The 21,923-nt window shown below is 52.2% G+C and overlaps 2 protein-coding genes across 2 annotated transcripts; one reads left to right on the forward strand and one right to left on the reverse strand.

The window, feature by feature from the left end:
• Window positions 1-379: 379 nt before the first annotated feature.
• On the forward strand, window positions 380-2,577 carry LOC128267144 (U3 small nucleolar RNA-associated protein 4 homolog). The gene is made up of 2 exons (XM_053003932.1): window positions 380-507; window positions 579-2,577. Exons 1-2 carry the CDS (start codon window positions 380-382, stop codon window positions 2,575-2,577), a joined length of 2,127 nt encoding a protein of 708 aa, XP_052859892.1.
• A 229-nt stretch (window positions 2,578-2,806) lies between these two features.
• On the reverse strand, window positions 2,807-21,687 carry LOC128268980 (CYFIP-related Rac1 interactor B). Its single transcript, XM_053006302.1, has 5 exons — window positions 21,505-21,687; window positions 5,262-5,525; window positions 4,938-5,200; window positions 4,384-4,878; window positions 2,807-4,293 (listed from the first exon to the last, which is right to left on the reverse strand). Exons 1-4 carry the CDS (start codon window positions 21,685-21,687, stop codon window positions 4,614-4,616), a joined length of 975 nt encoding a protein of 324 aa, XP_052862262.1. The 3' UTR covers window positions 2,807-4,293; window positions 4,384-4,613.
• Window positions 21,688-21,923: the final 236 nt, after the last annotated feature.

Consider the following 21,923-nt stretch of genomic DNA (forward strand, 5'->3'; position numbering starts at 1 on the left):
CTCCGTTTGAAAACCATAATGCCGTGACAACTCGATTGATCGAGTGAACAAGTTCATCCAGCCGAAAGCTTTCCACAGAGAGCGTTCATCCAGTTTGCGTTTGAGCGTTTGAGAACTCAAACGGTGCGCTAATACCAAAGTGAACTCAGATGACCGCTTGAGTAGTCAATTAGAGAATGATAATCAGGCCTAATATCTGTATGTGACGTTTCCACCGGGGCACTACTGACATTCTGTCAGTCATGGCAAGGCACGGAACTGTCAACAGCAACTGAGAAAACAAAAGTGCCTAACGTCGAAAACACGTGCGCGTGTTTGTGGGTGATGTACAAAGTGTAGTATTTGTGGTTTAACATAATACCGGCAACGAGAGCGGAACATGATTCCTCCAAAACCGACCAGCAACCGACATTGTCGGTTGCACAATGTGCAGTTTTACAATCTGCTGCCCCGTGGTATCGTTTGCTCCGCGATCAACGAGCAGCAGCACAAGCTCGCGTTGGCAAGGTGAGCGGCGAATCGAGTAGCTGTGTTGCTATGATCGAAATAAGCAAAGAGCGAACAATTTCTCGTTGCAGGGACGATGGGACGATAGAAATCTGGAATATGGTGCATGCGCCGTTCTTGGAGAAAACGGTCGTCGGGGGCGCCGGCTTGTCGATCGAGGGCTTGGCGTGGGCCGGTGAACGGCTGTTTTCGGTCAGTCTGGCCGGTACACTGATCGAGTGGGACATGCGGACCGGCAACGGTGGACATCCGCGCGTGAAACAATCAGTTCTCGTCACGGGTAACTCGGCGTGGTGCATTGCCGTAAGCCGGGACGATTGGTTGCTGGCCGTCGGAACCGAAGGTGGCTACATCAATCTGTACCGGTTGGAGAACGACGAGCTGACGTACGAGCGGATACTGGACAAGCAGGATGGTCGTATCGTGTGTTGTCGGTTCAATCACAGCGGGGACTTCCTGGTGACCGGTTCGGCCGATGCGGTGCGAGTGTGGGACGTACGGAAAGGCCACGCGGTGCACAAGATGACGACGGGTCGGTCGGATCGCGGCACACCGACGATCGTTTGGGATGTGGCCGTGCTGAAGGATTTCACCGTCATCTCGGTCGATTCGCGCGGCCGCATGATGTTCTTCGATGGCCACCTGGGGACGGTGCTCGACAATGTGCCCGTTTCGAAGGCGGACCTCCTGTGCCTGGCGCTGACGGCGGACGAGGAGAAACTGTTTGTCGCCGGGGTCGAGTCGATCATCGTCACGTTCCGGCGGATGGACGGTGACGGGCTGAAGGGTGGTGCGAAGCGCAATAACTTTGTGCGATCCGTCAATCGTCGGTGTCACACGCACGACATCAAAACGATGGCCACACTCGGTCGAACAGGCCTGGTGTCGGGCGGGATCGATGGCACACTGGCCGTTACGTCCTATCCACCGTTCCAGGTGGACAAATACTTGCCCCTGCTGCCTGCTCCGGCAGCAGTCGTGGCCCACGGCAGCCGCACGGTGCTGCTACGGTACACCAACTACCTCGAAGTGTGGACCCTGGCCCGGTTGACCGATGACGGCGCGGACAGTAGTGGCGGAAGAAAAATCCTGCAGATACGAAGCAAAAACGATGAACACATTGTTTGCGCGGCCATCTCACCGGACGGCCAGTGGATTGTCTACTCGACCGAAAACACTGTCCGCTTGCTACGCTACACACCGGATCCGCGGGGCAGCGATTCCGGCCGAGCGCGCCTGATGCGCGTCAAATCCGTTCCGGAACAGTTCGGCCCTGGCTATCGGGTGGACTTTACGCACGATTCGGGCAGCCTTTTTCTTTACCATAGCAACAGAACGATCACTTTGTTTGCCTGCTTGGATGACGGCAAAGGAGGTGCCGGGCTGGAGCACACGCAGACCATCGACGGGTCGCGGTGGCTCTCGGAAGCGGTCCACCTTTCGGCCGTTTCGCAGTGCAACCGATACCTGGTGTGCGCGGATACGGCCAGTTCGATAGTGGTGTTCGAACGCAGTGCTGCCGTTCCGTCTCCGGTGGTGGCCAAATGGAAACGATCCATTTCGCTGCCACGCTACAAGCTTCCGCCGACGGCGATCGCCATCCAGCCGGGCAAGACACGGCTCGCCGTTGCGTTCGCCGACCACAAGCTGTTCCTGTACGACTTTGACGAGTTTCAGTTTGTCTTCTCTGCCTACCTCAAGCTGGGCGACGGCGGCGTCGGGATACCGAACCATCCGATCAGTGGCATTGTGTTCGATCCGCGCCACGAGTCGGCCATGCTGCTGAAGAACGATTCCGACATTCTGTCGGTGTCCTTTGGGGCCGCCGAGCTGGATGAGCCGCACGCACAGAAACGTAAATCCCACCACAAGGCCAATGGAACTGGCGGCCCGTCGAACGGAACGGCGGATCAATCGAAACACACGCTAAAAAAGGTTCGAGAGAGCAACCGGCTGGTAAGCATAGAATGGTTGGGCGAAAGTGAGCTGGTGGTCATCGAAGCGAATGCGCTCGCCCTGATCGAACATTTGCCTGGCGCGTTCCGCAAGAAACTGTACGGCAAGACATAAAATATGTATTCGAACCAATTTATTGAAATAAATTGAGCTGCGTCATGCTACCCTGGTAGAAATCGGACCAAATTTTGGACGCAATTCGCTTTCGACGACCGACGGACGCTTCGTTTTCGTGCGGTTCGTGCGGCGGCTCGGGGGGCCGTATTTCGGAACCGGTTTTTCGGATAAATAACAAAATTGAGAGACAAATTTCCGTTTTGTTGTTAGATTGTTGGAATTTTTGGTTTATTTCTGTATCATCCTAAAAACAGAACCGCATCCTCGCGCGCGCAACATTCGTCCAAAACTCTTTCTCTCGCGTATCCATTCTCGCTTTTCACTCGATCCCTTCTCGTGCCCCGTGCCGTGCTGACGATTCGGTAATGCCGCTCCACGGTACACAATAACTACTATTTAGCATACATATAATTCACTTTATGTATCTATATATATATATCCTCAAACACTCGCGCCACGCGGCCGTCGGAGCGCGGGCCTCCGCTTCCCGGTTGATCCTTTTCGTCTCACAAAAAGCGATCCCTCCCCGGAACGAAGTGAACTGAAAAATCGCGCGGGCCTCGCGATCGGTTGATTCGTACGATAGTGTTCGATAACATTTAACTAACGTTCCGACGCAGGACGATGCGAGCAAAGAGAAAAGCGGTTCGCGCAGCGGATGTTGGCCGCCCGCGAACTAAGACAGAGGGCAGAACAAGAGGAACGGAGTGTGGCCGGCAGCAACAACGATGAGTTCCCCGCCCGCTTCCTTGCGAATAAATTTAGCTAAATTGTACTTGTTATCGTACCGAGACCCGTCGGCGCGCGTCACGGTTTTTAGTCGTACTGGTTTATAATTCGATTTAAAAATTTAGCTACAAAACAAAAGGTGGGTGGGACGAAAACAATGCTGCGACAAGTCTACTTAATCCGAACCGAGAAACCCAATCAGCGCGCCTATCCGTGGCCGTTATCTGTTGTGCACTTCCTTTCCAGGTTGCGTCGTGTTGTTTCCGTTTTTGTAGTAAATTTCGTTTCATGCCATTACTCGGCCGTTTGTAAGATAAAGAGGAACACATCTGAATCCGTGGCAGTGTGTCTGGGTTGGAATTGTGTGCGATTCGTTGGATTCGATTCCCTAGCGCCTGGCCCTATTTGATATTTTGACGTGGCGCGCGTCTGTAAATTATTAGTCTGCAGCGTTTCGTTAACAGAGCTTGGCTTTCGTGCGTTCGATTCGTGTTCGCCGGTTTTGAGTTTCAATGAGACCTCTTCATTCCCGACCTCCGTACCGGCCCGGCCAGGGGCCAGATAACAAGCATCGCGCAATAATAATGCTCCTAATGTGTGCCTAGTAATGCGCCAGCCCTAGTTTCGCCAGCCCTTCATCCGCCTGCGGTCTCGCCTCTCCTCGATCACCAAGGGGTATCACACACGGTTCTATTTGCTAGCTTCCAATTCTAACCATTTCATTCACGATCGCGCGATCCTTCACACATACTTTACATTTACAATTTATAAAGGTGCTCGCTCTCGCTCATCTCATCTCGGACGCACGGACTCCACTAGCAGCAGGGCTGGGGGTGCTTCTCGCTTAAATGCCTATTTAATATGTTTATGCGTTTGTTTGTTAAGTTACTAAAAAAATCTTTGTTTTCCGCACACACCACACCTTCCTCCTTTCCACCTTCTTTTCGTTGATCCAGTCTGGTGCCGATCGATCTACCAAGAAGACTAATCAGCCAAAGAGACAGAGACAGAGAGAGAGAACGGAAATTATGTGCCGGAACTTGCGGATTGTAGGACAAAAACAGAGATACGTACAAAAAGTAGTAGTAACAGCGCGTAGCGTAAGTAGCTCCGATTGTTTCGCGTTTCGAATTTAAAGCACGATCGTCGAACGATCGTCGAACGAAGAAGAAGGGCGCTGAGGTTTTTACACGTCTCTCTTCCGGTTCCGGTCCTGAATTAGTAAATAGTAGTCTCGATCGCTCGCTCGCGCTTCGTAGCGATGGTAGTGGTAGTTCTCTAGCGTTCGGGTCGGTTGGTCGCGCTTAGGCCGCGAGCAGATTGCGAATGTTTTTCGGCGTGTTGTCCTCGTTCAGGTGCTTGGTCGTGTAGCGGAGTGCGTTCAGCAGGGGTTCCGCCTTGACGGCCGGCTGTGCCTGCAGCAACCGGACGCAGCCCTTCACGTCGACGTGTGCGCCCCGCGCAAACGCCCCGACCGGGTGCACGTGATCGTACAGGATCACCAGCCCAACCATTACCCGCAGCAGCAGCAGGTGTGTCTCTTCGCGTTCGATCTGGGCCAAAAGTTTACTGCAAAATAGACGAAGATTAGCGTAGGTTCCGGTCCGAGCGGCGCGCGGTTCACTTACGGGTTCTCGAGCATCCGCAGGCACACCTTGGCCATCGTGCCGAGCGTTTCGGTCGTGTTGTCCACGTTGTCGGAGTTGTCCTGCACGAACTTGGACGTCGCTTCGCTCAGCACCTTCAGCATGGGCGTGGCGTGGGCATAGAACAGGGACATCCGGTTCGCCAGCTCGGTGCTGATGACCATCTCGTTCGTCTGGTCCAACCTCTGCCGGCTGGCGATGCGCCGATAGTAGCTAAAGTCGTTCTGTATTGCCGGTGTCTTCATCTGCCGGGAAGGAGAAAGAAGTGGTCACAGAAGTGACCTCGACGGACCGCGGAATACGAACCTTGTACTCGTCGAACTTGAGGACAAACTCCAGGATCTCGGCCAGCTGCTTCACGAGGGCTTGCTGCGTTTCGAGGTGCTGCGTCGGATTGAGGCGACCGCCGACCAGCTGCCCGAGCAGCTTCGGGACGATCCGCTCCAGCTCGAGCGAGTGCTCGTAGCAGCGCTTCAGCTTCTCCACCAGCGGTATCACAATGTTCCACGCCTTCTCCTGGCACTCGGGCGATGGGTCCGCGATCGCTTCCCGTATCTCTTTGCCGGCACCCTGGGGAAGACAAGTTAAAAATCGGCATTAGTCGTTTTGCATGAAACCGAATCCCAAGATGGAAATGGTGCGCCTACGCCACCAATCGATACCCTACAAGGAGAATCGCCGTCTGGCCCTGGCTCGGAGCGCTGAGGGAATTAGAATTCAGCATCACGCGCTGCGCTCTCTCAGCTGTTCAACGCGTGACAAAGCACTGGAACTTATTATGCATTAATCGTCCCATCTTTTGCCAAGAATTCCACAGCCACCGACGACATCTTGAAACTTCCCACTTGGGCCTTTACTTTATCCGCGACCGCGTATCGCGACGGTGGGCCGTTTGCTTCAAAAGGGGAAAGGGCGGAACACAAGAAATGGGATCGCCAACGCATCTTTTTTGTGTGTCCGACTCTTTTTGGAGGTTAATTCTCCAAAAACGGTGATGCTGTCATTAGATAAACGCAAACTAATACTCAACCCGGGGCCGACGGCTGGTGGGCGCCAGCAGCGTTCGGTGGGTTTAATATTGTACGCGTCGCCGCGTCGGCAGAAGGCGGAGGAAAAAGGCCCGAACCGGGCCCGGGCACAAATTATGCGTCATTCGGTGAAGAGGCGTTTGCGTAGGATTTTCGACGGGTTCATCGATGTTCAATCGAGTCCCGCCAGTGACCGCCGGCTGAACCCGCAAAAAGTGTTGGCGCCTGGTCGTGTGCTGGACTCGCAGAAAACCCCAATCCTTAATGGGGGTTTTTAATCAGTTTCGTGTTGAAAATGTTTGCCCCAAAGTGGAATCCGCCGGCGAATAAATTGGTTTAAAAATCGATTACCAGAAGTGTGATTTTAATAACAAAAAATCTCTCCGCCACGCTAATGGCGTGATTGAAAGTTCACTGAAGCGTGCGACCAAGATTCCCGCCGGCCGGGAGCTTCCTACCGAGCTACCGACTAACATAACCTTGACTCGCTCGCTCCGTGATAATCTTTACCGGAGGAGCTTTACTAAGCTTCGTGGCCAGAATCCATTACCAGGCACATCGAAAAGTTGGTGGGAACGGTGCGGTTCTTATCATCGTCCCAGCCCCCAGCCCAGCCACTCTAGAGCATCGATTCCCCGCCGTCAAGGGCCCTCCACAAGCAGCGCGCAAAAGAAGCGTTGGCTCGTCAATATGCGCGTGAGGGGGGCTTCGTTTTCGTAGAATTTATCATTTTTTGTGCCCATCGAGGGCCGTCATAATCGACGCGGCCAGCATATCTTCGCACACACACGGGTGTTTGCGGAGTATCCGGTGAAGTGGAAGCGCGTAGGCTGGAAAGGCCTTTTTCGGCGACAGATAACCACTCGCGCGGGGCCTCGCGAAACCAAAACTGTCGAAGCCGCCTCGATGCTTATGGTGTGTTATGCTGTTGCATCGACCGGTACAAATCGAATTGAACAATTGCACCGCCTCACTACGGTGTTATCGCATACATTAACCATAACGGGGAAAAGGTTTATCGATCCGAGGTGGCGGTGGTGAAGGAAATGGCACTCGATAAACCGATATGAACCGATTCGATCGCACAATATGTTCGGTACAAACACATAGGCGGCGATGACAACGGCGGTAACTAGGCGACTGTCGAGTGTGGATGGATCAAGTACTCATCGCTCCAAGGAGCATCCAAGAACGAAAAGTGGAGCCCGAAAGTCAGTGTCGACATTTTGTGGAACGGTGAAAGCAAATTCGCAATGTAATCGATCAATCTGCAGCACTCTGATCAACGATCCGCCGCAAGCTATTTTGGCACTTAACGGACCCTCTCTCTCTTCCTTCGACAGCTGTCTCGAGATGGATGCTCCAATAAAACGGCACTTTCTGATGGAATTAACATAAACGGCACCGATCGGCAGTGTGGAAGTGTGTCCCCTCGAGCCGGGGACGGGAAAGGATGGTGAGCGATGAATTAACAGTTTTCGAAGACCGTCACTCGCAACCACCGCTTCTACTCGATCACCGTTTAAACTGTCAATTACAGAACGTCAAGATAGGCTGCTGCCCTGCGAATTGTTGACCGAAAAAGAGGGCCCAATCTGGAAGAGTGTCCACAAGAGTAAGATCTTTACGAACCGCACGAGAAACACGGTATTTTTACATCACTCGCGGGGCTAGTCGCTACCATCAATCATGTCGATGAGGCGATCTTCTTCCTTCGGAAATGATTTGGGGTATTTATGTGTTGACGGTACTCTCTCTCTCTCGGCATACGCGGATCGAAACATAAAAATTGAACGTCGGGGGGCAACTAATGAAAATATTTTCACACATTCACGCGAGCGTCGATGGCCGGAAAATCGGAGTCGATTCGCTGCGTGGTATTTCCTTCCGTGGCGTCAACAGGCCGCAATGCTAGGCGAGAGATCTGGCCGCCGAGGAGCGTGTGTTCATCCAACTGTGAAAGTTCATTAACTTTTCCATGGTATCTACCTTTTCCACCGGAAATCGGAGCGTGGAAATGGCTGCGAAATGAGCCGAAAAAGCGAAACTTGTTTAATTTCAGGCATATTAGGCCGACAGCACACACAGCCAGCTAGCTCCTCTAAATGGACTGTTGAGCTAACAGGAATTATTACAATTTCCCATCCAAATAATGTTCATTCGCCATTTTTTTTTGCTTTCAATTCAGAAACCCTGACCTGCGCCAAATGTGGTGCCTCGTCTCATCATCATTATAACTCTGGTGTTAACGAGGAGAGCAAAATCTCTCGATTCCGACCGGCCGGCCAATGGCTCGATCCTTGACGAGTCGCGCCAGATGGGCTCTTTAAACACCCACAGCATCTGGACCCATTTCGAGGCCAAAACTGAAACAAACTGCCACTGGGACCGGGTGAAAAGTCTGCCTCAGCATCAAGCGCCGTCCCTTCAGACGGCGAGAGCCGTGTCCCTTATCGTGGCGATGAATGCAAGTCCCGTCGGAGACCGCGGGAGGATACGCCGTGAATGGACGATACAACGATTTTATGACGCCTCGACGATCCGCCGTGCCGCGTGGCGTGGCGTGAATGGTGGTCTTTGTTAGCTCAACTTCTCACCTGCCTGCCTGCCTGTATCTGGGGGAGGACACATAACACATAACTCCGGTTTTACTGTCCCTTCTGCTGGGGTATGCTCCGGTGGATGTATGATGGTTTCAGAGCCACCGAGCGGGTCGTTAAAATGCAGCTCAACGCCCACGGTGGGACCCAACATAACTGTTCGACATTACACCGCAATTATGCTTCGGGTGGGTCGTGTCCTTTTTACGGTGCCTGTCCCTCCCTGAGTGTCCTGCGAGTTACGGAATGTGTGCCGGGATGTGAAAAGTTACGGCACTTTCGGGTGAGATTCGTTTTTGCGAAGCGGGGGAACATTTTGCCGGGTGGACTTTGGGAACTAAACCTTAATAATGGCGTGCGTGAGTGCTCGTGGGCCATCCCGGTCCGTTTTGTAGCAATTCCGGCAGGTCTGGGCACCGGTTGGGTAAGAGATAAATCAGACGCCCCGTGTGTCCGCCGTGGTAAAGTATTTCACTTTTTTCCTTTCTCCTCGTCTCGCTTTCTGGTACACTTAACACCGGTACCCAGAAGGGGGCCAGTGAACGGAACGAAACGTCACGGGTTGGCCACGGACCACCGCCCCCCCCGCCCGGAATGGATTGCATAAAATATGGGCGAAGGAAGTACCACCGTGTCCAGTTCTGCCAGCCACCGTAACGAGCGCCGCCGAAACGCGCGCCTCCGACGCCTATCCGATTGCATGTCTGACGGATCTTACGCTGCAGTCTAAGAAGCCCGTGCTGCTGGGGGGCAGAGTGGGGACAGAGTCCAATTGCCCAATTGAAGACTGCTGGCTCTAAATAAAAGCGGTTCCCCATTTCCTCTTTGCGGTTTCGCGTGGCTACCCCTCGGAGGCCCCGGAAATGATCACCGAATCGTAACGAAAGGCGGGCCCCGACTGACTGCCCTCGCCCCGTCGATAGTACCTGTTGGCTGGCTGACCGTGTGTAATCGGATTAGGTAAATTGTTTATGCGCGATGATTGTGTTGTCGATGCCTTTCGGAGCCCCAACACTAATTACCCAACAAATCGTCGCCCCGTGGAAAGCGGTCCGAGAGGGGTTGGGTAGGCCGCCGTCGCCGCCCTGCTCGAACCGCTAAATGTGTGGTTGTGCGCGATAGGGGCTCCGGTGCTTCCGGTTGGGGTTTTTGGGAATGATGTAACGCCGCAGAAGAGGCAACAAAGCTGGCAAACAATGAGGGGCGGCCAAACTATTTTCACAAAAGCGAAGAATAAACTGTGTACGCCTTTTGAAGCCATTTAGGCATAAAACAGCACGCGAAAAATATTAAATTGTACACTCCAAAATAGACCTACCCAACCCGAGGAGTTCATTGCTCTCCGTCCTCTAATTGAATCCGCGGTCTCTTCTCCAAGGATTCTTGACCATTTAACGCTCTTTTGCTTAAATGGGGCGAGTGATTTAGTGATTCCAATTGCGAAACGATTAAATCTGTGGCACAAAACCGGGCCGGGCACAACAACACAAAAAGGGGCCCCACATAAATCATCGTTCTTTTTGCAGCGGTGCATAGCGGTGCTCCGTCTAAGGTTGGGTGTTCCTAAGCAAGAAACTTGTTCTGCTGGTTGACTTCTAGTGTTACGAAATGGCCCCGCGGCACACAACGGGAATGGCTCGCATCACTTGGCACGCCTGCGAAGGAGAGTATGGAAATTGACTTCGGGAATGGCACGGGGGAAGGAAAAAAGAAACCAGTCCAACGCAATCATTCAAACGTAACACACGCTCGTCTTCGCCGCCGAGAATCGGCCGCCGCCGCCGACTCACGCAAAGTCCGTCAAAACGCATCCATCCATCCGCGGGCGCCCGGCTTCCGAGAGAGAGGTGCATTTATGCATTTTATGTTCGTTCACCGGGGCTGGGCCAGGCCGTGGCGCCCTAATGAGAGAAGTCCGCGAGGAGCAGCACCGGGTGCGCACTGCGCTACATAATTAATTATTTAATCAACATGCAGATACGCTTGCTGGCCCCCGGTGGCCGGCAGTGGAGCATAAAAATAAATCAACACCACATGCAACCCGGTGGGCGGGTAAACGTCTTCGTCAAGCCGTCATCCCTTTGAAGACGCACACGCTAAGGGTGTTTTGTGGGGCCAGCGAATAGACCGCCGAACCCGCCGCTGATTGATTGATTGGTTGGAGAAAATCAATTGCGAACGGGGTTGGCCGAGACTGAGATTTGTTACCCAAGGAATGGTAGCTCAAGCGACTCATTTCAAGCATCATTGCGGAAGGTTCCATTAATCTCCGGGAGGCGAATCTAGTAGTCTCGCATCAGAATGGCACAAATCTTTGGTTTTCCGTTTGAGTTCCCAAATCAACGTAACAAATAAGGAATCGATAAACCAAATTAAATGGCCGAATAATGATTTCTGGGCCCAAGTGTACCTTTTTGGATGCTTTTGAATGCTATTTCCCTACAATCTGCAACTCTTCCGCCTGATAGAAACCTTGAGTTCGCTCACATCTTGACAGTTTGACAGTTTGCAGTTTGACGACTGAGTGTACCCTCTCTGAACGTAGAAGGCCATTCTCTGATCCTTTTTTCGGACTTTGCATTCACAATAGTAAATATATTTTTCTTAGGGGTTTGCTCACCGCAATCATTCAACATCTTTTCAAGATAAAACCGAACAAAAAGAAGGCGCCCCAATCTTTGTACAAACACCCCGGCCAAAGGCGCCGTGTAATGATGTTGACTATTTAAATTTCTCAAAATACGAAAGAGCGACGTGAGATAACAGGGGTTCCGGGGTTTCAGGGTCCGTTTGGACGCGCCGTCCAAAGTTGTGCCCGCGTGCCAAGACACGTGTTGCGCCCCACATTTCGCGACCAGGATGCAGCAGCAGGCGGACACAAATTGCGTATCAAATGACACAGTCACGTTGGGGACTGCACTCGGCTGCTGGTGTGGTGCGTTGGCGATGAAAGTGGATCGTTTTGCATCCATGTTCCGAGAGCGCTGGTGCTCTGGGCGCGTCATGGGCAAAAAAAGGGAACTGGCTCACATTTCGCCCACCCGCGGATGATGCCGCGGTCGATGAAAATGGCACATTAACACCCCGTTCTTTCGGGCCACACAAATCAAGAGCGCTGCTTAGCACTCGAGGCGACTCGCGAAATTGCCCGGGGACGACGACGACGACGACGAGATTGGCTTCAGATTGTGTGTTATCGTCGTCTGTGGGTGAGTGCACAACAGCCCTGCACTTGGCGCGAGACGAGGTTTATGAAAATGACCTTGCGGTTATGTGGCCAGTGCCGTTGCCGGTTGTGGCGCGCACGCAATCTAGCGCAGTTGCGTGTGCTGTGTGCTGCGCTTGATCATCATTTTGTGTTGGCGGACATATTGCGACTGCGAGCAGCGTGTAGGATGCAACTGACGCTAGGGCTGTTTCCTGTTATCTCTCTTATGACACGGACAGTGAAAGCGTGTCCTTTTTTCTCAACCCGCGCACAGCGAAAGGAAACCTTAAATAAACAGCAGTCTGGCCAGAAAACTAGGCCAGCACGATAAACAGTTAATAGTCGTTCCGGAGAGATAAAGAAGCGAAGTTGAATTCCGCGCAGAATTGTGGCACAAATAATAGAACATGATGCTGCTCGGTCGGTTATCTACCGTAGCGCCATTCAAGCGCGATTAGAGGGCGGCTGGAGAAGTCGGTCGCGAGTGGGTCTTTGCTTTTGACAGACTACTTTTGCGGGGGGGTCTGTGAAAAGGGAAAAAAAGTGGATGGTTGGGCCAAATTTTTCACGAGTTCTTCGAGCCGAACCGGAGCACATAAAGAATTTGCCTCGGAGCACAAACATTGCACAACCTTCAACCGGAGCATTCCTTTCGGGAAATGCGATCCTCTCTTTCTCTGTCTCTCTAGTTGAGAGCAATAGATTTTTTACAATTTACGAGAAGTGCAAAAAAGATGAACCTCGGCCGAAACCGGCTCGGTGGAATCAATTTTACATTTGTCCGCCCCTCCCAGGTAACCAGGTGGCCCGGAGGCTGATAACGAGTTCGGCTCATTCTCGGCAAATCCTTCCGAGAATTACGATTCCCTTTACTTGGGAATTGGGCTTTACTTTGGGGCAGCCCGGCAGCACCTTGATATCCACCTTGCAGCTGGGACACATCATAAACAGGGATGTATGCGGGCGTGCGCCTGGAAAGGATGCAGCGTTATCCGTTTTTTCGCCTTGGAATGGATTCCCTTTGTTGGCTGTCCTCCTGCACGGCACAAGGATTCGTTTATCTACACGCCCTTCTTCCGAGACACGGCAATGCTGGCCCCTGGCAGGTATTCGAGTGCCGAGTGGAAAGCGCATCACATCGGGAAAAGTTCCCAGAAATACCGCAGCAGCAAAGAAAGGGGATTTGATGTTGCTTCATTCATTAAGAATTCAAAACCGACCCGATTTCTTGGCCTTGTTGTTGGCCTTAGAAGGGCGTTCTGTGTGTGTGTGTCTTTGGTTTAAAACAACGGGATTTTGTTTCTACTTTCCGCCATCGGGTGTCTCTCGAGGAGTTGATTGTCACCTTATAGATGTTTTGGCGACCTAGGACAGGACAGTTCTTGGCAACCCCCCCGGATCGGTTGCTAAAAGATTCAACACTGGCCATACACACAGACAACAGCAGATGACTGCCGACGACACCATCCTTGAACTCCGCAGGGAGCTGGGCGTTTATTTACCGATTGACACGAATTCCATCGACTGTGACGCTCCGAGGGCGCGCACCCCGTCTTCTGTTAAAGTTTCCTTCAGTTGCGCAATTTTGCCCTTCTGACCACCTCTTCAAGACGCAACCGAAACGCGAAATTCATTTTCCGCTCGAATGGCCACAAACTTGTTAGGTAAGGGTTCCGAGACACACGGTGACCCAGCGCAGCTGCTGTAGCAGGCGGGGAGGTTGAATGGCCGGAAAAGGCCAGAGTGGAGTAGCGCACCTTTTTAGCATAGTTTTTAGCAACCCTCCATCACGACGGAGTGAAGTGGATGTAATTGTGCCAAAGAGGCCCTTCGATGCACAGTTAAAACAAGAACGGAGGGGTCCCCTTCAGTTGGAGTTATGACCTTTTACCAACCACCACCCACCGGTGGCCGCATTTTCAGTGACCATAATTTTGGTGTCCCTTTTCTCGTCCTTTCAAGCAAAACTAGAGCTCAATAATGGAACACCATTTCCACCAATGCGCCAACACCGCCCGGGGCCCGCTGGTGGCCTTGTCGGTCCGCCACCCGCTTTCTTGCGTGTTACGGGTGGGTGGCTGGTGGACGAGCATAAAATTCATGCCATCGTCAAGGGAATTTCACATTTCGCCGTGGGCGCCGCCCCGTCAAATGTGGTGTCAGGAGAGGAGAAAACAAAAAGCCCGAAAATGTTCTCTACACAAACTTTCACCCTCCACCAAAAAGGTGCCAACGAGAGGGTGACCTTCGGACAAGGGCGCGGGTTTGAAATCCGGTGATTAACCGACTCGGGGGCCCTGTTTGATTATTGACACACGATGGCGCGATGGCGGGTGGAGGCCACCGGAGGTGAAGCGTCAAGTGACGGCAAACGCCTGTCGATGGTGGCCTTTGGAACTTTTTTGCGCTTAACGGGGACCAGAACCTCAATCGTTTTTTGGCAGGCGATAGAAGTTTAAAAAAGCATCGGGAGGCCACCGAGGCACCCGCCGAATGATGGCCTCTTGCTGCTCATGAAACCCTGTAAGAGGCTGAGGGACAACAATTTTATTGAGCTTTATTTTGGTACCGCCCTGAAGCATTTATCCGCGATTGGAATCTATTAAAGAACCAAACGGGGCCGGGTGGCCACCACACATCGGTGATCTGAATAGTTAATGCGTCATTAAAACTACGCAGCACACAGTCCGGCTTCCTGGTAGCAACCGGGCGGACCTCCACGCTCGCCCCGGGGGTCTATTCTGCTGTCGGCTTCAATTAACCACCACCCGACCCGGATCAACAATCAGATCCCGCCCCTCTCTCTCGGACGTCCATTTAACACAAATCAACGCCAAACGCCCTGCCCCCCACAGCATAGTTGGGCGGTGGTGGCCACTGCCCCGGTAATGAAGTGATGAAATAATGACCGTCCTACAAGCGGATGACATTCGCGGCGGGTAATGCAGATTTCCGTTGCATCAGTGGCGCAGGTGGTACTACATTACCTGACCTGACCTGGGCCGTCACTTTCGACCGGAGTCGCATTTCAAGCGGCCGTTCCACGGAAGGAAGGAAACACCGGCGCATTAGCCTTGGCTTACAAACAGTCGGTGGGCTCGTGTTTCGGGGTAATTTCTCAACAAACGATTGCAGCAACGACCCGAACTCCGACGGCAAATAATGGAGGGCCAACATATGTGGTTACGACGACCATGCAGTTTGCTGCAGTTCCGCCGATTACATCACCGGGGCCGACGGACCGGGGGGGGCTTAGTGTCGGAGAGAGAACCAGAAGTTATTGAACTTCTTAACCAACTGGCGCGTGAACGAACACACAGCAAGTCCTGTTCCATATGCAACGCGTCGGGAAGGGAAAACGAGAACGACCCGGGGCCGGCCCGGGGTTGTTATCGCGATTTCTGCGCTTCGGCGCTGCGGCGCTAATTTATGCTGCACGCTCGCTGACCGCTTTCCAGAGGAATTTTTAACTTTTTATCTGTTCGGGGTTGGTTCGGTTTTATGTTAACCACCGCTGGGGGGTTTGGAGGAGCCCGTAGAATAGAGCGTTACGATTGCACGGGGCAATGGTCTTTGGGTCGTCTTTGAGGATGAAGGTCCTAAACAGCTGCTCGTTTCCGTAACAGTGAGCGGCGTAGTGAGTGATCCAATTTTAATGGTCATTGAGTTTTTGAGAAACATTGAGAATCATTTACTTGCACTTTGGCCAACAACCGCGCAATAGTAAGTCTTCTCGACAGTGGGAATCCCGGGTAACGATTTCACAAGGGGATGCTAAATGAAGCCGAATAAAAGAGCGGACTCACGAACAGTCACGAACAGAGTCCGACAAAATCGGAGAACTATGTGTGTAAATTGAATTCTCATACAGCCGCTCGAAGGGCGGCTGAGTATCGAAAAAGGAACGAAAAACAATCGCAGGTTCGAGTGGGAGTCCCTCCAAGAAACACGGACTCTTACCGGTGCTAGACCGCGTTGAATAAGAAAGTTCTTCGGAAAATTACAGTGCAGAAGTTTCGGACTGGAAAAGTGTTCCGTTGTTTCCCGACAACCCGCCGAACGAATCGGACGAACGTGACCGGAAAATTCCTGCACTTCGAAACCGAATCCCGAAGAAAGGATCTTTGGCAACAATTTGGCACTCACCGATTGGTTTTTGGTATCCTTTTGTCCGTACTTTCCGTGGACCAAAATTGGCCACCCAGATTGGCCCGGACGGATAGCAATGATCGACACTGTTGCTGATCGATTTTATTATGTAGGTCAGTTACACTAAAAAGGACCAAAAGGACAAAAAGGACTGGACCAAAGGTGGAGGATAGCCATTAGCGCCCCAATCGTGTTGTTGCCACCTAAATCGATTGCAAAGCGACATATTTCACAATCAGAAGACGCCGCAAAGCGCGAAGATTGTACGACAATGGCCACGGCGACATTATTTGCTGCACACATGCGCCACTTCCTGGGGCTCGCTCCGGTGGCAAATGAATTTATGAGTCCAGTGCACACCACATGGCACGCTCCACTTCCCGGTAGTTAATCCGCGTCTCCATAATCCGGAAGTGCGATCGCCGCGCAATGGACGTGGAACGGACGAGATGTTGGCAATAATGAACCGGAAAAGCGAATCTCGAAGCGTGTGAAGTTTCGAGAGACGTTACTTCAACGCTGGGCGGTCATTCAGTCAGAGCCAAGCGGGGAACTAACGCGGGGTCCTCTCGTAAACTTCGTGGCAGCTAATTTCAGCATTCCGCTCCGCTTTCGGGCGACGCAAAAACCGGAGTTTCACCCGGAGAGCATAATTTCGTGGTGGCAAGTCGTGCTAAAGGACACACTCAAGGACACGCTCGGAGTCGGTCCGCTCCTTGTTTTTGGATTGCGCTTGCGGATCATGTTGCAAAGTGCTCCGATCACCGCAGTGAAGCAATGGTGGCGCGTGACCACACGTACCTGTCCTTTCTCACTCGCCTCTCTGTCTCGGATTGATTAAGGAGATTGTTTGAAGATGATTACACCGGCACCGGGGAACAAAGGCAGAAGATTCTTTGCTCCAAATTGGCATACAAAGGCCGGATCTTCTTCGAAGGGCCGTGACAATCCACGTGCCACAGAACTCGCGCAAAACTCTGCTTCATTTTAATTACATTTGTCACCGTGATGGACGATGGAATGAATCACACAACAACAAAGCATCGAAAAGATGGCTTTTAATGCATTAAACATTGCGCTGAAATTACACTCGAGAATCAATCGGGAGCCATTCAACACCTTGCCGGCTGGCCGGCGCTGATGAGTCATCTGCCACTACCGGTTTTGTTCCACCGCTCGCGTGAGGTCGTCGTTTCCACTTTTATAGTTTACATTTTTTTCCCCGATCCGGACTTTAAATAGGCGGATAGACCCCCCCACGACGGTGGCGGGCAGGAGGTAGTGTACCGAAAGGACCGTCATCGTCACCATCGTCATCGACGGCCAGCACTACGGAATGTGTCAAACAAAGCGAATCAAGTAACGACACAAACCACCGGAGACCTTTCTGTCTCTCTCTCGGTCGGAAGTGGCCGCCGCCGCGGTTCGATGATTTTGAAGACCCAATTGTTTCGCGCGCTCTCTCTCTCGCTCTCTCCGTTTTCACCCTTTCCTTTTTACTTCGTACACAATGATGCAAATAGAGACCGGGGAGAGCCATCCCCTCCAGAAGCCGTCGACGCCGCCATCACGCGCCGGAATGAAATTAAATTATTCCATGACACGCCAGAAAGGCAGACCAGGCGGGACGGGGCGGCTTGTAACAATTGTCACAATTGACGCACCTAAAGCGAGAACGGTGACCGAGAATATGGCCCAGCCCCAACGGATCCGGGAGTTTGAAGACAACCCGGAGCCAGCCAGCCCGGGGACTCTGGAGAAAGCGAAAGAACGTGACACTTTCGGCTTCTGCCCAAAGGCAGAGTCCGAAAAATAGAAATGTATGTCGCGTGCCTCCTTTCTCGTCGATCATCACTTTCGCGCCGTGGGGCCACAGTGTAATGTTCGGCCCCCGAAAAAGAGGACGAGCATGAAACCCTTTCGGAGCTTTCGATCGAGACCCCAGCACGACATATTGGACGGAATATGGCATGGTCCGGAATGGGAGGGCCACCTAACACAACAGCATTGTGGAACACACTGGATGGGATCAAGTTTCGCGTTATCTTCGCGACGCCCACTTTCGCCCAGTTGCGTGCATTTAAGTGCAAAAATGGATACATTTCCACAAAACACAGGGTAGGTACTAGGGTGTTCAATAAGCCATCTCATTGAGGAGTATAACCAATATTTTGACTGAAGTATTGCGGAAGCATTCGCTAAAAATGGAACAAAACGCATTCGAATGCAACTTTCTCGGCAACAATTTGAGCTTTTTCGAAAGGATAAAGTGGATTTTGTGCATTGAACCATTACTATGGACGAGACTTGGGCATCTCACCATGATCCTGAATCAAAACAAGAGGTTAAAGAATGATGTGAACCTGGTTCTTCGGCTCCGAAACGAGTTCATGTCCAAAAACCCCCCTTCAAAAAGGTGTTAGCATCAGTTTTTAGGATGCGACTGGAATTTTGTCAGCGGATTACTTGCAAACTGGTAAAACAATAAACTTCGATTGTTGTTGTAACCTTTTAGTCCAACTGAGAGAGAAAATTCGTGAAACAAGATCCGGTTTGCAGAAGAAACACATCCTCTTTCATCAGGGCAATGTCACCTTCTGTCACAAGAGCATTTTGAAAAGGGCAAAAATCCATGAATTAAAGTTCGAATTGTTTGAGTATCTACGGTATTTAGCAGATTTGGCTCCTAGCGACTGCCATCTGTTTTCCGAGGCTACGAACTTATTAACAGCCTAGTAGTCAACTGAACGGGGCACAAAATGGGCGACTTACTAACCGAAAAACCACCGAGCGCCACTATCACCACATGTTGCTTCAGCAGAGTGGGGCGTTATCGGGCGCAGCCAAAGCCCGCGTCGTCGAGTGTGTTTGCACCCGTCGAATGGGCCCGGTAATGGCCGAGGAAAAACTACTACCAAACGGTGGTCGGGACTGCGCCCATCCCGGGCACAACCTGCGTTGGCAGCAACAGTTTGTGGAAGTGGAATAAAATGCATATTTCGCCCTCGATTTAACAAACGAACGCGCGTTATCGTTTCACACGGCCAACAACACGGCCGCCAAGCGAATCGATTCCCTGGGTTCGCGCTGTCCGGTGTCGTCCGCTGAAGTCGCTGAAGTGTTGGGCTCTAATCACGCGCGCCCGGTTTTGCTATCTTATCTTACGGTTGCGAATACCCTGCGCCCTGAGACTTGGTCACGATTAAAAGCGTCGGTGCTCGGGGTGCTGTGCGATCGAAGAAAAATCGCGAGCCCGAGGTGAACAAAACACCAGAAGCTAGACGGCGCCCGCTTCTTGCTTCCGAAATGTGCGCGCGGGTGACGCAATTTCGCCTGACATCGGCCGGCTTTATCGGCATCGGAAGTGATACTTCCTTTGGCAACTTTTGGCCGCGTGGTGTGCTTGCTAATAAAACATTGCACACGATAGGGGCAAACCGTAGACCAAGAATTACAACAATATAATTGAATGCTAACGCTGAGAGGCCGCTGCGACTATTCGTAGCCATCCAAACTCTCCGACGCTTCTCACCGGGCGCGACCCGTTTCTTCCGGATTCCCGCAGTCCGAAAATAGAACCGCGGCGTTTCGCGGCACGGTTTCTGACGAGACCGAACACGCGCCGCTCAGTGGTGCTATGGAGAAAGGGGGGAACACACCGCGCGAAAGGGTGGTGGTGTCGAAAACGGGGTCACAAACAGTGATGGGCTTCTTTTCTCGCGCCTTGAGTGAACCGCGGCCGCACCAAAAAATATGCTTTCGACACGGTTCCGAAACACCGAAATCAATAGCGGAGATAATTTCACAATATTCGCTCTCGGCGTGAACGGAAAGCTATCGCCGCCCACTTCAGGGTGTTATCAGCCTGAGCGGGGGCCCTGGCCCTGGTCCGGGGACTCTTAACCCGTTGTCGATCACCCACTTGAACGTATCATCTCTCGCCAATTAGGAGTTCACTTAGGATCGTGTTGTGAACGGTGGCATGACACAGCGCGAATCGGCGGAAAGGAACGCAGGTTCCTCTCCCGGATCCCGGTGGCAGAAACGGGTTTAAAAAATATATAAATATATCTTAAGGCGCACCGAAGGCGCGGCGGATCGAAGAAGCTGAGCATTTGTTTTCATTAAATGGCCGGCAGCTGGCGGATGGGAATGTTTGGGGAAAAAGTGAAACTTGCGGCTCGAGCCGTTCGCGCGGCCGCCGCTTATTTGGGTAATGTTTAGTTAATTACATCAACCGCGGGCGGGCGGGTGGATGGAACCGCGGCGCCATTAAACCCGCGGTGAGCACCGTGATGCAACTACGGAAAAGAAGTGAAACCGGAGACCGCGTATCGCGTATGACCGCATAATGTGTGAGGCGCGGCAAATATTGTAAGTCTCTTTTTTTTTCGGGTAACTAATGCGTCTAATGTGTGGTGAAACTTTCCGCGCACTGGAAAGTGTAACTAATGTGAGCTTTAACATGCATGCCGGGGGGAAATCGACAATTTAAAGTAGAAAACAAACATATTAATCCGGCCGCGTTTCAAGCACTTTGCATGGAAAGTGTATCTGAGGTAGGTTCAACCGATACATTTTTCGGAATCCATTACCGGGAATGTGGATAATCGATTTCCGAACGAAGGCGGCCCCATTTTAATGGAGCCGAAAGAAGGTATCGCAAATTAGGTATGGTTGATGTGATAATTTGATAGCTTCATTCCACGTTAAGCACTCTATCGTTCGTTCAGCTGTTCGGCTAAAGTGGGTTGGATGTGCGGATCGGATGCGTCTTGATCGACGAATACCCGCCAAAAGAACAGTCGGAAGCGTGTGCCCAGTAATGATGGGCCGCCTTTCGGAGAACCCATTCGGCTTTGCAGGTTTCTCGTGAATCTATTATCCCCTAAAATCCCCAATTCTCGCCACGCATCCTCCAGCAGGGGGGCCTATTTTTGGCAATTAATTCATCCGGCACATTCAAAGCGAGCAGCAAAGCGCACACAAACGCTGGAAACATCATTTACAGCAGATTAGATAACGGTACCCGCAGCAGCAGTTTATCTCCTCGCTAGCGCCCCGGAGCGAATGACGCACACGGAGTCACGGATCGAAAACAATTTCCCCCCGGCCGGCTGATGTTGATTTCCAAGATTGCGATCGGGAACTGAAAATATGCAAAAATATGCTGCCCAAAAATGTGGTCCCCAGCGATGGACGAAACCTAGGACAACCCAAGATTCCAGCAGCATCCGTGGGGAGAAATCCGGAACCCGGAGAGAGAGAGCTAGAGCGAAGGCGTTTGCGTGAAGAGCGTCCCGTTTGGGGGAACAAAGGGGAGAGTCGGGAGAAATGGACACAAAAGAGTGACCGTGAACAATAAAAACCCAAAAATCAATTGTGGTCCTTCGGCTGTTTTAGTTGCGCGAACGCACACCACTACGAGACTGCGACTCATGCTGATAACAAACCCTAGATAAGGTTGGAAAGCGGGAGGCCATTCTCTCTCTCTCTCTCCAGAGTCTGCCTTGCACAACGGAGAAATCCTTGGGCGCGAGATTCGCGGTCTAACACGGGCTCACCTTGTAGCACTGGATCTCGTCGAGCACAATCTCGGACTGGCGAAGAACGTGATCCACCTCCTCGTACACTTCCCGCTCCAGGTCGGTCGGGGCGGCGTTCTCAAAGTCCAGAAACACGTCGTAGGTCTTCGGTGTGCAGCAGGTTGATTCATCCCGGGCCAGCAGGCTCAGTAGCTTCCCCATGATTCACACGCGCGGCGGCGGGGTTGCCTTTTGTCTGTTGCTTGTGTGGTGCTGCGATCCGACGCGATCCGCTAATACGATCACACGCTGGCCTCGACGGTTCCGGTCGCGATGCTTTTACTCTCTCTCTCTTATCAACTCACGCCGCAGAGGAGCTAATTCACTTCCTCACCACTGTGACGGTGGAGGCCACTTTCGCTGGGTCACTTCACTGGATGGGCCGTCGACGGGCCTTG

The sequence above is a fragment of the Anopheles cruzii genome, chromosome 2, assembly GCF_943734635.1.
Source record: "Anopheles cruzii chromosome 2, idAnoCruzAS_RS32_06, whole genome shotgun sequence".
NCBI lineage: Eukaryota > Metazoa > Arthropoda > Insecta > Diptera > Culicidae > Anopheles > Anopheles cruzii.